The 12,577-nt window shown below is 37.6% G+C and overlaps 1 protein-coding gene across 2 annotated transcripts in view; it reads right to left on the minus strand.

Annotated features, from left to right (window-relative positions):
• Window positions 1–12,577, minus strand: part of IBR3 (acyl-CoA dehydrogenase-like protein) — a 37,102-nt gene that overhangs the window by 12,176 nt on the left and 12,349 nt on the right. For both annotated transcript variants that reach the window (XM_077362086.1, XM_077362087.1), the window contains 5 exons: window positions 10,720–10,839; window positions 10,501–10,599; window positions 10,020–10,137; window positions 5,749–6,017; window positions 5,371–5,565 (listed from right to left, as the gene is read on the minus strand). In XM_077362086.1, the coding sequence (XP_077218201.1) occupies window positions 5,371–5,565; window positions 5,749–6,017; window positions 10,020–10,137; window positions 10,501–10,599; window positions 10,720–10,839 (801 nt within the window). The remainder of the gene's footprint in view (window positions 1–5,370; window positions 5,566–5,748; window positions 6,018–10,019; window positions 10,138–10,500; window positions 10,600–10,719; window positions 10,840–12,577) is intronic.

Genomic DNA, 12,577 nt, shown 5'->3' on the forward strand with positions numbered 1-12,577 from the left:
CTCTCTCCAGTCACACACACTCTTTTCTCTCTCTTTTCCACTCTCTCTCTCTACTTTTATCTCTTTCTGTCTCTAGTCTCTCTCCCTCTCATCTCTTTTCTCTCTTTCCACTCTCTTCTTCTCTCTCATCCCTCTCGTTTCTCTTTTCACCGGCACACTCTCTATCTTCACCGCCCTTTCGAGTGAGAATTAGGCCACGACATCAACACAAGAATTGTTCGGGGCGACCTAAAGATCATATGCAATCCATTCTCAGCGGTCTGCAGTGAGCACAACTGCTAATTTATTTATACATATCATCCGTCGGCTGTGATCTGAACAACGATCAGGCCCATTCGGGAGTCTGGTCTGAGATCCATGAAAAGCATTGTGTTTGTTTCGACATGACAGTCGGATCATAAAGTTGATTTCCGCAAATTCTAGCTCGTAGATCGTGGAGTAGTGGATAGGCGCTATTGGAAGCATTTTATGGACAACTCGTCGAGTCAGAGACACTGTGAGCTGAAGCGCTAAGTCATTGTGCATACACATGGACGGAGAGTCATAACTTAGGCGGGGCTCCATTCTGTCGATGGGAGAGGTCTGCGATGAGTTTATAAGGGCTTATGCGCCATTTGCTTATTATCTGTATGAACAAAAGTGGATACTTGAATAAGCTCGTCGTGAACGTGAAGTCGCAGCTCGTCGTGAATGAGAAGCCAAAATTGAGGCAGCGAGGAAATGATTAGAGCATCGCATGAGTCAATGGGACCAGAGGAGCCGCTTAACTACTTCCTCTCCTCAAAGGAGCCGCTTAACTAGTTCCTCTCCTCTACCACTTGGAGATGAGGTTAGTTCTCAATAAGGGGAGAAGGAAGTCGTCAACACTATTGAGTCACATGATAAGCTGGATGCTATTGTCTGTGAGACCGTTATCGACATTGAGCTTGAGTCTATGTCAAACCTTGATCGGTCAAGTCCTCTAACAGCCAAAGGACAAATAGAGAGCTAGAGAGTATAGTGAGTGATGTAGCATTGCTAGAGTATGAAGCATTGCTATCAATTGGATGTCAAAAATGCTTTTCTTCATGGTGACCTCAGTTAGGAAGTTTACATGGAGCAACCTCCAGGGTATGTTGCTCAGGGGGAGATGTGACTATCTGCATGCCATTTGCGTAAGGCCCTCTATGGACTTAAACAGTCTCCTAAAGCTTGGTTTGAGAGATTCAATGACGTAGTTGTGAGCTTTGGTATGGGACAGTGTGTAGTAGACCATTTCGTTCTCAATCTGCAGTCTGATAACAGATACATCTTCTTGGTAGTCTATGTAGAGTCAGAGATAATGTTTTTATCACGAGGAGTAATAGGGAAGGCATACAAAGCTAAAGGACTTCCTTTAGAGAGAGTTTGTACTAAAGATCTTGGTCGCCTCAGATACTTTCTTGGAGTTGAGGTAGCATATTCACATAGTGGACTATCACTATCTCAGAGAAAATATGCCTTGGACATATTAGAGGAGACAGGATCATTGGGCGTGAAACCGGCTGAGGTCCCCATGGATCCTAATGTTAAGTTGTATCATGATCAAGGGGATTTGTTAGAGGAACATGAAACTACCGATTACTCCAAAAGCTTAAGCTGTTGGAGAAGGCGTAATTTAAAATTTTATACTTTAATACTCCCCCTCACGTGTGGCCCCTCTTTCTTTGTGTTGGCCTACACGTGGCATATGTGGTCCCACTTTTCAGTTGACCATTGCATGTAGATTTTTTGACATCAATGAGGTTTGAACTCAGGAGCTTTGCTCTCATACCATGTGTAACTATCAATTACTCCAAAAGCTTAAGCTGTAGGAGAACGCGTTATTTAAAATTTTATACTTTAAAGCAGGTATAGGATATTAGTTGAAAAATTAATCTATTTGACAGTGACTCGTCTAGATATTTCATTTGCAGTTGGTGTAGTGAGTCAGTTCATGCTCCCACGTACCTCTCATTGGGCAGGAGTTTTTCACATAGTGAGATACTTAAAGAGGGCTCTTGGTAGAGGCTTGTTCTTCAAAAGGCACAACCACATGAACTTGGAAGTTTTCACTGATGCGGACTGGGGTGGTTCTCCTGCAAACGGGAGGTCGACTACAAGGTATTGTACCTTTGTTGGAGGGAACTTAGTCTCTTAGAAAAGCAAAAAGCAAAATGTAGTAGCTAGATTCAGTGCCGAAGCAAAGTATCGAGCCATGGCTCTTAAGTGTGGAGACCTAACCTGGTTGAGATCTTTTCTATCAGAGATTGGCCTGCCTTCCACATTCCCAGCATCACTTTATTGTGAAAATAAGGCAGCAGTTCATATCGCTTCATATCCAGACTTTTATGAGATGACGAAACACATTGAGGTGAATTGCCACTTCATTCGTGAGAAGATTCAAAAAGGGTAAATACGCACTGTTTTCACTAGATAAAGAGATCAAGCAGCTGCCATATTTACAAAACCACTAGGGAGAGCAGAGTTAAATGATGTGTGCCAGCTGAGGTTGTATGACATCTACACTCCAGCTTGAGGGAGAGTGTAAGATGAAGCAGTGTAATTACATACTCAGTTAGGGGTACTTCTGACATGGTACATGTAACCCTAGTGACACACACACCCACATATATATATATATATATATATATATATATATATATATATATATATATATATATATATATTACATGTTATGACTGGGAAAGCCATTCAACTCTCTCTTTTCCTCTCCATCTTTTCTCTTCTCTTCTTTCTCCAATGGAGCTTTAAATACGATCAACAATTTTATTTTCAGTTTGGACTTTTAAATTTCAAATTTGTTTCATATTCTATTTCTGTTGCATCATTAACAGGTATCACAGCAAGTTCTGTGGAGCTCTGCTTCAAATACCTCCTTCGGTGGAAGGAGTCTCCAAAATATCTTCGCCCAAAATTTGGAAAAAAAAATTGATAGGGTTATCAAATCGCCCAAGTTGAGTTTTCTCCAAATGAGAGGGAATGGTTGCAGCTCAAATTAATAGAAGATGAATTTTGAAGAAATAATTTATTATGAATTTTGGTGATTTGGTTTGCTGGAATATTTTTGGTGGGTTTTCAAAAGCCTATAATTTGGGGGAAATAGAGAAGTTGCTAGATCTTATATTTGAAATGAGGAGGTTTAAGTTGAAGTAGAAAGATTGAATGGGGACTGGTTTATAATTAGAAATAATTTAGGATAGAAAGTAATAGTTTTAGAGGAGTTTTGCATTTGTTTTATATAGAAAGTTCTATTTGTATTTTTTTGGCAGGTAAGCTGGCATTGAACCTCCGAGGTCATGGTTGAGGAACAAAGCCCCTTACCAATTGAGCTAGAGGCTCAACCCCAGAAAGTTTATATTTTGTCATGAAAGATTGCTTGTTTAGGACTGTTTTCCAAGTGATTTATAGTTAGAAAATGTGTAGGAAAGGTCTAGGATGTTTGTGGCCAAGAAGGAAAGTGTTTTAGAGGCAAAAGGAGTCCATTTCTATGATGTAAAACAATTTTTTTGGAGATCTTGTGATTAATTACAAAAATTGAAGGTTATCAAGAGTTTACTCTTTTCTCCGTTGTTTCTCTTCGAAGCAGAACAATATTATGCTCTCCTTGTCTTTGATTGAGGTATGTGTTTTGTTTTATTTTGAGTTTGGATTTAATTTTTAAACTAGTGTTATTATACTCTTGTAGCACGATTTTGCTAACACTCCAGGTATATCTAATATGGGGTTTATACCCATGTTACTAATTGCAATTGTTTCCTTGACCATGACCATGTTCATAGCCCCTACCACGTCTGCAATCGAAAGGACCAATAACACAGTTTCAAAAGGAGTCCTAAGAGTTTGACTATGGTGTGGGAAGTTTTTCAAGTCCCTTTGTGGTAGATATAAGGCCCTCATGTTGAAGCAGAAGCACATGCAACTCAGCAAACGTATATTGATTGTCATATGAGGATCGAAGTGTTAACAACATATCATTGTCTACCAGAGAGGAGAGAGAGAGAGTATCAGACATCATCGTGCTAATCAAGTGGCCTTTGGATAGCAGCAAATTGCTCAAAGGGACCCTTAATTTTATTGAGAAATGTAGCTATCAAGAGACAACCTTTGTTACAATTGTGAAGCTCCAATCCAAGTTGCTTCATATGAAAGTCAGATTGATGCAGATAGGTTTAGTATAATGCTGTCAAAAAATCACGAGATGAGATATTACGTAGATAAGTACATCCGACGTCAATGTGGAGTTCAGTCATGCAATGATGAACTGATCTTTGCATAATCATTCTTTTGAGTGTCGGATCCTTCTCCCAAAGGGTGGTTTTTCTTCTCCGCAAATCTCCCTCATTTAAAAATTCAGCATGAGCTATAGAAGTTCTATTCAAGTGATCCGGGATCCTTGGGTATGAACAACATGAGTAATTATGCTCCTTCTAAAGAAGATCGTTATCATGAGATAATAGTAACAAGTTGGGTGAGGGATGGTAAAGAAATTTTGTAATTAGAAGGAGAAGCTACATGGATGTCAGGATATGTATTCCGAAGAGAGGAAAAAGAGGAACAAGGGCTTGATGTGAAAGATGAGGATAAAATAGGCATTCAAAATTAGGTTTTTTAAAATAAAAAGAATTAGTGGTATGAAAGGGAGAGAATATGAAAAGGGGTAATTGGGGTTTCAAAGGTTCAAAGGAGAGGAAATTAGGCTTTGAAGCTAGGATTAAGGGGAATTAAGGGGTTGAGAATGGGATGGGTTGAAATTAGGGTTTGAAAAAAGGAATGAAAGGGAATTAGCGTTACTATTTTGTGATGAGTTGAAGAAAAAAAGAGACGAACGTGAATTAGGGTTTCGAAAATGGTTTGTGGAAAATTTAGGGTTTTGAATGAATGATAAGAATAGATTAGGCTTTCAAAATTGGCATGTGAATAGCTTAGGGTTCGAAGGAAAGGAGGGGGCTGGGATTATGGTTTTGGATGAGGGGTTGGCATAAATTAGGGTTTTGGGATGAAACATATATAGGGATTACGGTTTCAAATGGACTAAAGCTAGGAATTAGGGTTTGCAATGAAATTTGGATAAAGATCTGGGTTTCCAATTACTATTAAAAAAATAGGGTTTCAAATTGAAGCAACGATGTGGATAGGGTTTTGAATGGGTGATTGGATGAGAATGAATAAAATTAAATGCATTTAAAATGGAAAATATTTCATGCCAAGTACTTGAGAATAGAGAAACAACTAGTAGAAAAATATACTAAAAATGGATACCCCATGTACCAGAATATAAAGAAGAGTAAATTGGGCACAATGCAGTATCATTGATCATCCCTATTGAATCAAGGTTTTTTTTTGTTTTACCTCCATATTTCCGGTGTCAGGTGCATTGCAGTTAAACACTTGGGGAGCCCAAGATGAACGCCCCATAATCTCACACAGATATCCATAGTCAAGGTTTGAAAGTCCTGCACCCAGTAAGTGATTGTTCCCATTCTGAGGAAAATCATGCTCTCCCCCATCAAAAAGTAGCATTCTCGCTCTTGCGGCACTATCCACCTACATATGAAATCACCAAGTCATGAGTCATGCTGATTTTAAGGAATATCAACCACGACAAATATTTGATATTAAATTACTTACATTCTGATAAAAATAAGCTAAGCAAAGAGGAGAGCTATTTCAACCGAGATCTAGAGATATCAAAACATGAAAAAGACAAAAGAGATATTTCATGCTTACGGGTAACCACAAGTTCCATAGGCCTTCTCTCTTCGCCAGTTCTTTTAGGTTCTCCTCCTCTGGGTGAACTGTCCAACGCATGCTAGATTGAGCATGTTTGTTAAACTCATTTTCCATGGGGTATACGTGATCTTCCATGAACTTTAGTAATTTACTTCTCAAATTCTGAACTTGTGGAGTAGGAATAAACTTTCCTTGCTCTCCTACAACGCCTTTACTTTCTCTCCTCTTTTCAAATTTCTTTGGATAATCACCTAAAATTGAAGTACCTGAACCATTTGTAATGAAATAGGTCAGAAGCTATGCAAGTTATTAAAAATCAAAGCACCGTATAAACAAGGTATCTTTTCTTTTACCTTCGTATGAGAATCTGACAATGTTATGAATCTCATAGTTTTTGTTCAAGCAGGCATTATAATCATTTGATTTCAAAGCATATCTCTTATTCATGATTTTTCAAAAATGACTGACAATTGAGGATGGGTGAGTTTCATTCATTTTCAATCTCAATTTCATATGGATTTTCATGTAACGAGCCACATAGATGACTGTCACAAAATTGAAACCGTGGATGATAATAGTTTTCTCGTGCAATTTGAAGACATTAAGGGCACGTTTGGCTGCGAGGAATATTTTTTTCCTAAATATTAGCTTATCCAATGGTGAGGAACAGTGGGAGAGGGATAGGTATGAGAGAGACTGAGTGACTTGAGAGCAGGAAAAGCCTGAAAAACCAATAAACAAAACACTCCACTCAAAATCTGATGGAATTTTTCCTTATTTTTTAGCCACATCTCCCTCAAGTCATTGTTGCCCTCTCCCACGCGCCCTACCCCTCTCCTACCACTTGGAGACACTAATTTACATTAAAAAAATCCATGGCTGCCAGACATGGCCCAAGGGTGCGTTTAGACGCTGGAAAAGAAATCGAAAAAGGAATAGGGAGGAATAAGTGATGTTGCCGATGCGGGAAGGGAAGGAGTGGAATTGAAAATTTTCCGATTCCGTAAGGTGTATGGTGGAGAGGGTAAAAGAAAATTTCCTTTCTTGACTTATCCGATAAAAAGGGTTTTTCACGAGAGAGAGAGAGAGAGAGAGAGAGAGAGAGAGAGATTTATGGGCAGTGAAATTTGTGTGCCGAAATTTCATAGCAGAGAAAATTTCGATTCCAAATCTGGTGATCTTCTATTTCCTCCAAATGTATGGTCGTGTCTGCGGATTCTACAATTTTGTAGAGCTCCAAAATCGAGAAAGACCTTCAGATTTTGTTGAGGTTGGAGCTTCTGAGATATGAAAGTTGTTAGAGGTCGGTGCCGGCTAAAGTGAAGCAGCGTCTTTCATCGCAATGAGAGAGAGAGAGAGAGAGAGAGAGAGAGAGAGAGATGAATATTGTATTTTGATTGTATTTTCTGCCTAAATCCACTCGACTTAGGCGGAAGATTTCAGAGGGGTTTTCAGTGCCACGTGGGCCAACACAAACTCAACAAGAAAATATACAATTATCGAAACAACACTTTCCTTGTAAACCAAACGCCCTTCAAACACAGTTTAGTGGAAAAAAATAGGCCGTTTAGTTCTGTTTACTTCTACTTTCTGACTTTATTTTGGCATCCAATTACAAACGGACCCTAAAAGAAAGGCAGTAGTTGCGGTTGACATCTGCAATCTGTTTTAAGCCACAAAACTGTTCAGAGCTGCTAGCTTGAGTGTTGCACATCAGTTCACAATTTTAAAACAATTGTGAGCCACGAAATTGTTGTCCAAATTTTGCCAGTATGCTTCTATGTGAAATATCTAATAAGGACTTCTAAAGAATGAAGTTAATCAACACCTATGTGAAATATCTAATTAGGATTTCTAAAGAATGAAGTTAATCAACAACAGAATCAAATGATAAATTTCTTTTAAGAGACTTGCATCATTCAAGAAGGGACAGAGTGCCCACTCTTTCAGCTCTGATGTTTCATCACTGTCCAAGCAAGTCCACTCTTAATATCCAATGAGTTACAGCAGAAGGATGAGTTTCATTTCCTGCTGAGGTTGTGAACATTCATTCCAGGCTGTTTTTATCATCACCATTTGCGCGCATGCGTGTGCTGAGGTTGTGAACATTCTTTCAAGGCTGTTTTTATCATCACCATTTGCGCGCGCGCACACACACAATTTATCTATTTTTAATTTAATATATTTTAAATCATTTTTTCTTCTAACAATAGGTTTCCAACTTCATCTCAAAAGGAAAAAATATCAAATTTATAAAGTTTCATAGTAAATAACTAAACAGATAAATTCCAAAAAAATAACACTGGTCATTACGCTGGCACGTCAAGAGATGGACTGAGGGATCACAAGCAAAGTTAAATGTTGAGATGGCAAAGGAATTCCTGGTCAATATTGGCATAATGACTAAAGTAGAGATTGAGTTTGGGACCCACATAGCATTAGCAAATAAAACTGAAAAATGGAACCTTGCAGTTGCAATTAGATAGAACTCAAAATTGAGTTACTAAGTCTCGCCAATTCGGGAGGATTGATGGCTGTGTGGACAGATGGAGATACAACCACTCTTTAATAATTCCAAGACAACCATCAACAAGCCGGAGTCGATTTGATTTCAGTGTTTTACCTTGGCGGGGCATACTTCAGCGTCCAAGTTTTGCCCAGCCTGAGTCAATCGAAAACTCATTTGACTTGCCTGAGTTAATGAAAAATTGAACGCGTCAAGTATTGGCTCACCTGAGTAGACTTGGTCTTACATTGGAAAGTAATTGTTTTTAAGTCCGAAATTTTAAACACTGGGTGCACCAATTAAACCAGGAAAAGAAGAAACGGGAAAAGGAAGAATTATAAGAGGGTAGAACAAAAAGGCAGAAAACGGCTTATTGAGAAGATTAAGTTACTCTCTTTCTCTATTAACTTTTATTTGATGTAGGGGCCAAGGTCATAACATGTGTTTAGAGTTATGTATAGCTGTCTAAAATCATTTTAGAGGGGTACATCTATTTGAGTTGTATGACTTAAAAAAAGGAAGAAAAAGAAGAGGATGGACCAAGCAGTCAAAGAAAAGGGATAATTTTTGGGGCAATTTTAAGTTTTTGTTTCTCACTATTAACTTTCATTCATCCTAGGGGGCAAGGTCGTAACAAGTGTTAAGAGTTACGAATAAGGCATATTTCATTGATTTTTCTTTAGCTGTCTAAAGTTATTTTAAGAGTGAGACACATCAATTCAAGTTGTGCAACTAAAGTAAAGGATATATATACATGGGTACTTGGTAGCCTAGGGAATTTTTCAAACCATGAAAGGGTTGAACTCAGCTCTATCTGTAGGAGGAAGAGGGATTAATAGGACTTTCTTTATTATACCTTTTTAGGGATATTTTGCTGTTTGATGGCTTAGAAGAGGTTGCAGACAGACAGACACACGAGCGCGCGCATATGTATATATTGATGTGATTTCTCTCAGTTTTGGAATCTGAAAAACAAGTTCTACTTTTATTCTTTTTCTTCTTCTTTTTTTTTCTTTTTTTTTTTTTTGGGGGGGGGGGGGGGGGGGGCGGGCGGTGTTCAAGGCTTCTGGTCTTGATTTATCAATTTAAGAAGCCTTGAATGGATGAGATATCTTTATTTTGATGTGCTTTCTCAGTGTTGGGATGTGAAAACAAGTTCTAATTTTATTCTTTTGGGGGAGATGTTCAAGCCTTCTAGTCTTGATTTATGGATTTGAGAAACCTTGAATGTATAAACAATCTTTATTTTGATGTGATTTCTATCAGTGTTGGGATGTGAAAAACAAGTTCTAATTTTATTGTTTTGGGGGTGGTGTTGATCAAGGGTTCTGGTCTTGATTTATCGATTTGAAAAGCCTTGACTGGATAAGACAATCTACCAGGTTGTTCAAGGAAACAAATCAGTGAAAATGGCATACTTTTACAACTTAAATAATAATTGGTTGTCAGTGCAGTGACAAGAAAACTAAGGTTTTAGTAGAGAACAAAACAAAATTATAAGACTTGTGTCGATTGGTAAACAGTTGCATTGATGACTAAGCACTGATCTTTACTACAATGTTATGTTTTTATGTCCCCTAAACATTTCAAGAGATCCCAAAACCATTTCACTCTTTCAGCCTACAACCAGCCATGTTCTTCCGAATAAAGATACAGAGCGGGCATCAATTTTATTTATGAGAAAGCTTACAGAAAAGGCATACCTCAAACCGAAAAACAATAATATCAAGTAATGCTATTAAAACCGTAACAATCAACTTACCATATGGAGGCTGATTAGGAAGAACAGATGAACGACTTATGAATGCCCAAGCCGAATCTATGAAAGTATTAGCTAACTTATACGTATACTGGGCACTGTCACCTCCTGAAGCATTTCCCTGGATTTTGGTGCAAAAAAATGAACTCTAGAGTATATGTAGTGATAATCTTGTTAAAGTATACAATATTAAATAACGCCTTCTCCAACGGCTTAAGCTGTGTAATTGGTAGTTTCACATGGTATCAGAGCAATTGCCCTGGGTTCAAACCTCCTCGATATTAAAAATCCACATGGAATGGACAACTCAAAAGAGGGGCCACATGTGCCATGTGTAGGCAAACCCTAAAAAAGCAGGGCCACACATGAGGGAGAGTGATAAAGTATAAAAGATTAAATAACACCTTCTCCAACGGCTTAAGCTTTTGGAGTAAATGGCAGTTTCACAAATCTAAGACAACACACAGACTGAGAAATGACCTACTTGAATCCATCTGTGATAGACTCCTGTTAAAATAGAGGCTCCGCGAAACAAGGACAAGGCAACATAAAACTTCCAGTCTGCAACTGGCCAAGGCTTTCCCTAAATTTCAGCAGTTTCACAAAAAATATGAGTCCCTGTAGAAAGTTAGCAAACCAATAATAAAAACAAAACATTTGAAGAAGACTCAAAAAATGTCCGATAAGAAACATAAAAACATACAGCTGCAAAGCAGTAATCCGCCAGGTATTCTGCCTGTGATGGGATCCCTTCAGGGATCCCACTAAATTCGAATCCATCATATGATTGTGCATCACGAACCCTTCCATCCACAATGTAATGCTGCCAGGAAAGGAAATCACGATGATTAATTACTTCTTGAACATTTCCGTCTTACATTGTTAGCTTCTGAGTGATTTTTGTCATTTTTTTCCGCAGCAGATCAGAAATTCATAATAGTATACATACATTTCTTTTTTGATAATTAGTATACATACATACATATATAGACAGGCATTCATGTTTCCTACACTTCTGACATCCCAATAGAGTAAATAAATCTGACAGATGAAAATGTCGTAAAATGGACATGATGTCTGTATATAAATTGAAGATTCAATCACATGTTTGGAAGCGGAGCATGGAATTGTGAACTGAAACTCCGCACCTTAGGTCATTTGCAAGGGAATGTCAACGAGGTCAAAGAACGTTATGATGGCTAAAGCTATCTTGAGGTATGGCATAGTTCTTCAAGCACTATCAAGATAAATGATGAGGCACATCAGGTTATTCACCTATTTCAACTATAGTTTGATGCATATTATAAGTAAATAGAGATCCATAAGAGGCTACCATTCAAATTGCAATATGGTTTAGAAGGATAAACACAGCAAACTAACGTAAAAGAGCAGTAGAGAAAATCACAATATGTAGGCCATATGCCAAATTACCCCTCAAGGTGGAAATAAAGATTTCCCTTTGATATATTTCTGCTGAAGAACACACTTACCCTGAGACCTTCAATGTCAACAATATGTCTCGTCTTACCAATAACAAACAGACCCTTTTTGTCCTTTTTATTATGTTTTCATTTTTTTTATTTTTGGTGATCAAAGATAAAACAAAATTTAACTAATGCCCAAAAAATGGTCCGCACAAGAAAATAATAGAAGACCAACTATGGAGAGAACCAACTATGGAGAGAACTAACAAGGGAGTGCCATAAGGCACAAAATAAGGAAATAACACAGGCATAAAAAGAGAGGATGTTAATAGATCGGCAAACGGTATTGCCGATAAGCTAGCAAGGGAAGGAGTGGGTAAAGACTCGTTGGAAATGTTCGACTCTTTGCCCCTTGAAGTTTTTCCCTTGGCCTCTGTCTAGGGGCTCCTCTTTCTTTTTTTCTTTGCTTTTTCTTTTTCCTCTTTTTTCCTTTGTATTGACCATCTCGGTCTTTATCTTTTTTCGATTAATAAAATTTGTTGTCGTTCAGAGAGAGAGAGAGAGAATCCTGCTCCAGTTGCTGGACACTGCCTTAGTTATGACCATTAGCTAGGATCTCACTCTTCTTAATAAAGTTATAACTCTTGATCAAAATGGACAAAAAAAGAGGCTAGGGTATCACTGACAGAATAAGCATCCCTTTTCAAAGCATATTATGCAAAGAAAACCTGGTTTTCTTATTTGAATATATTAATAGGACATGTACAAGGTTCAGAAAATCGGAATATATATCGAATCGTAACAGGGTTCGAATCGTACCGAATCGGAAATCGGATCGTAAATCGTAAGATTTTTTCAGATTTATATATATATATATGAGAAAAAATATTAAAAAATATAAAAAGGTAAAAAATAAGAATAAAATGAGTAATTATCTATTTTCCATTTGAAACTATTAAATTAAATATAAAAATACATGATTAGTAATCAGAAGCACAAACCATATTCATTGCACAATAAATTACCAAACAAAGCACAAACTATATTGATCATATAATAAATCATTATATAATTTATCACAACAGTAAACAAAGCACATATTCAAATCTATAATCATCATCGGCAATAAACAAAGCA

Source organism: Tasmannia lanceolata, unplaced genomic scaffold, assembly GCF_043159265.1.
Source record: "Tasmannia lanceolata isolate RefF3 unplaced genomic scaffold, GAP_Taslan_0.1 ptg000019l, whole genome shotgun sequence".
Taxonomy (NCBI): domain Eukaryota; kingdom Viridiplantae; phylum Streptophyta; class Magnoliopsida; order Canellales; family Winteraceae; genus Tasmannia; species Tasmannia lanceolata.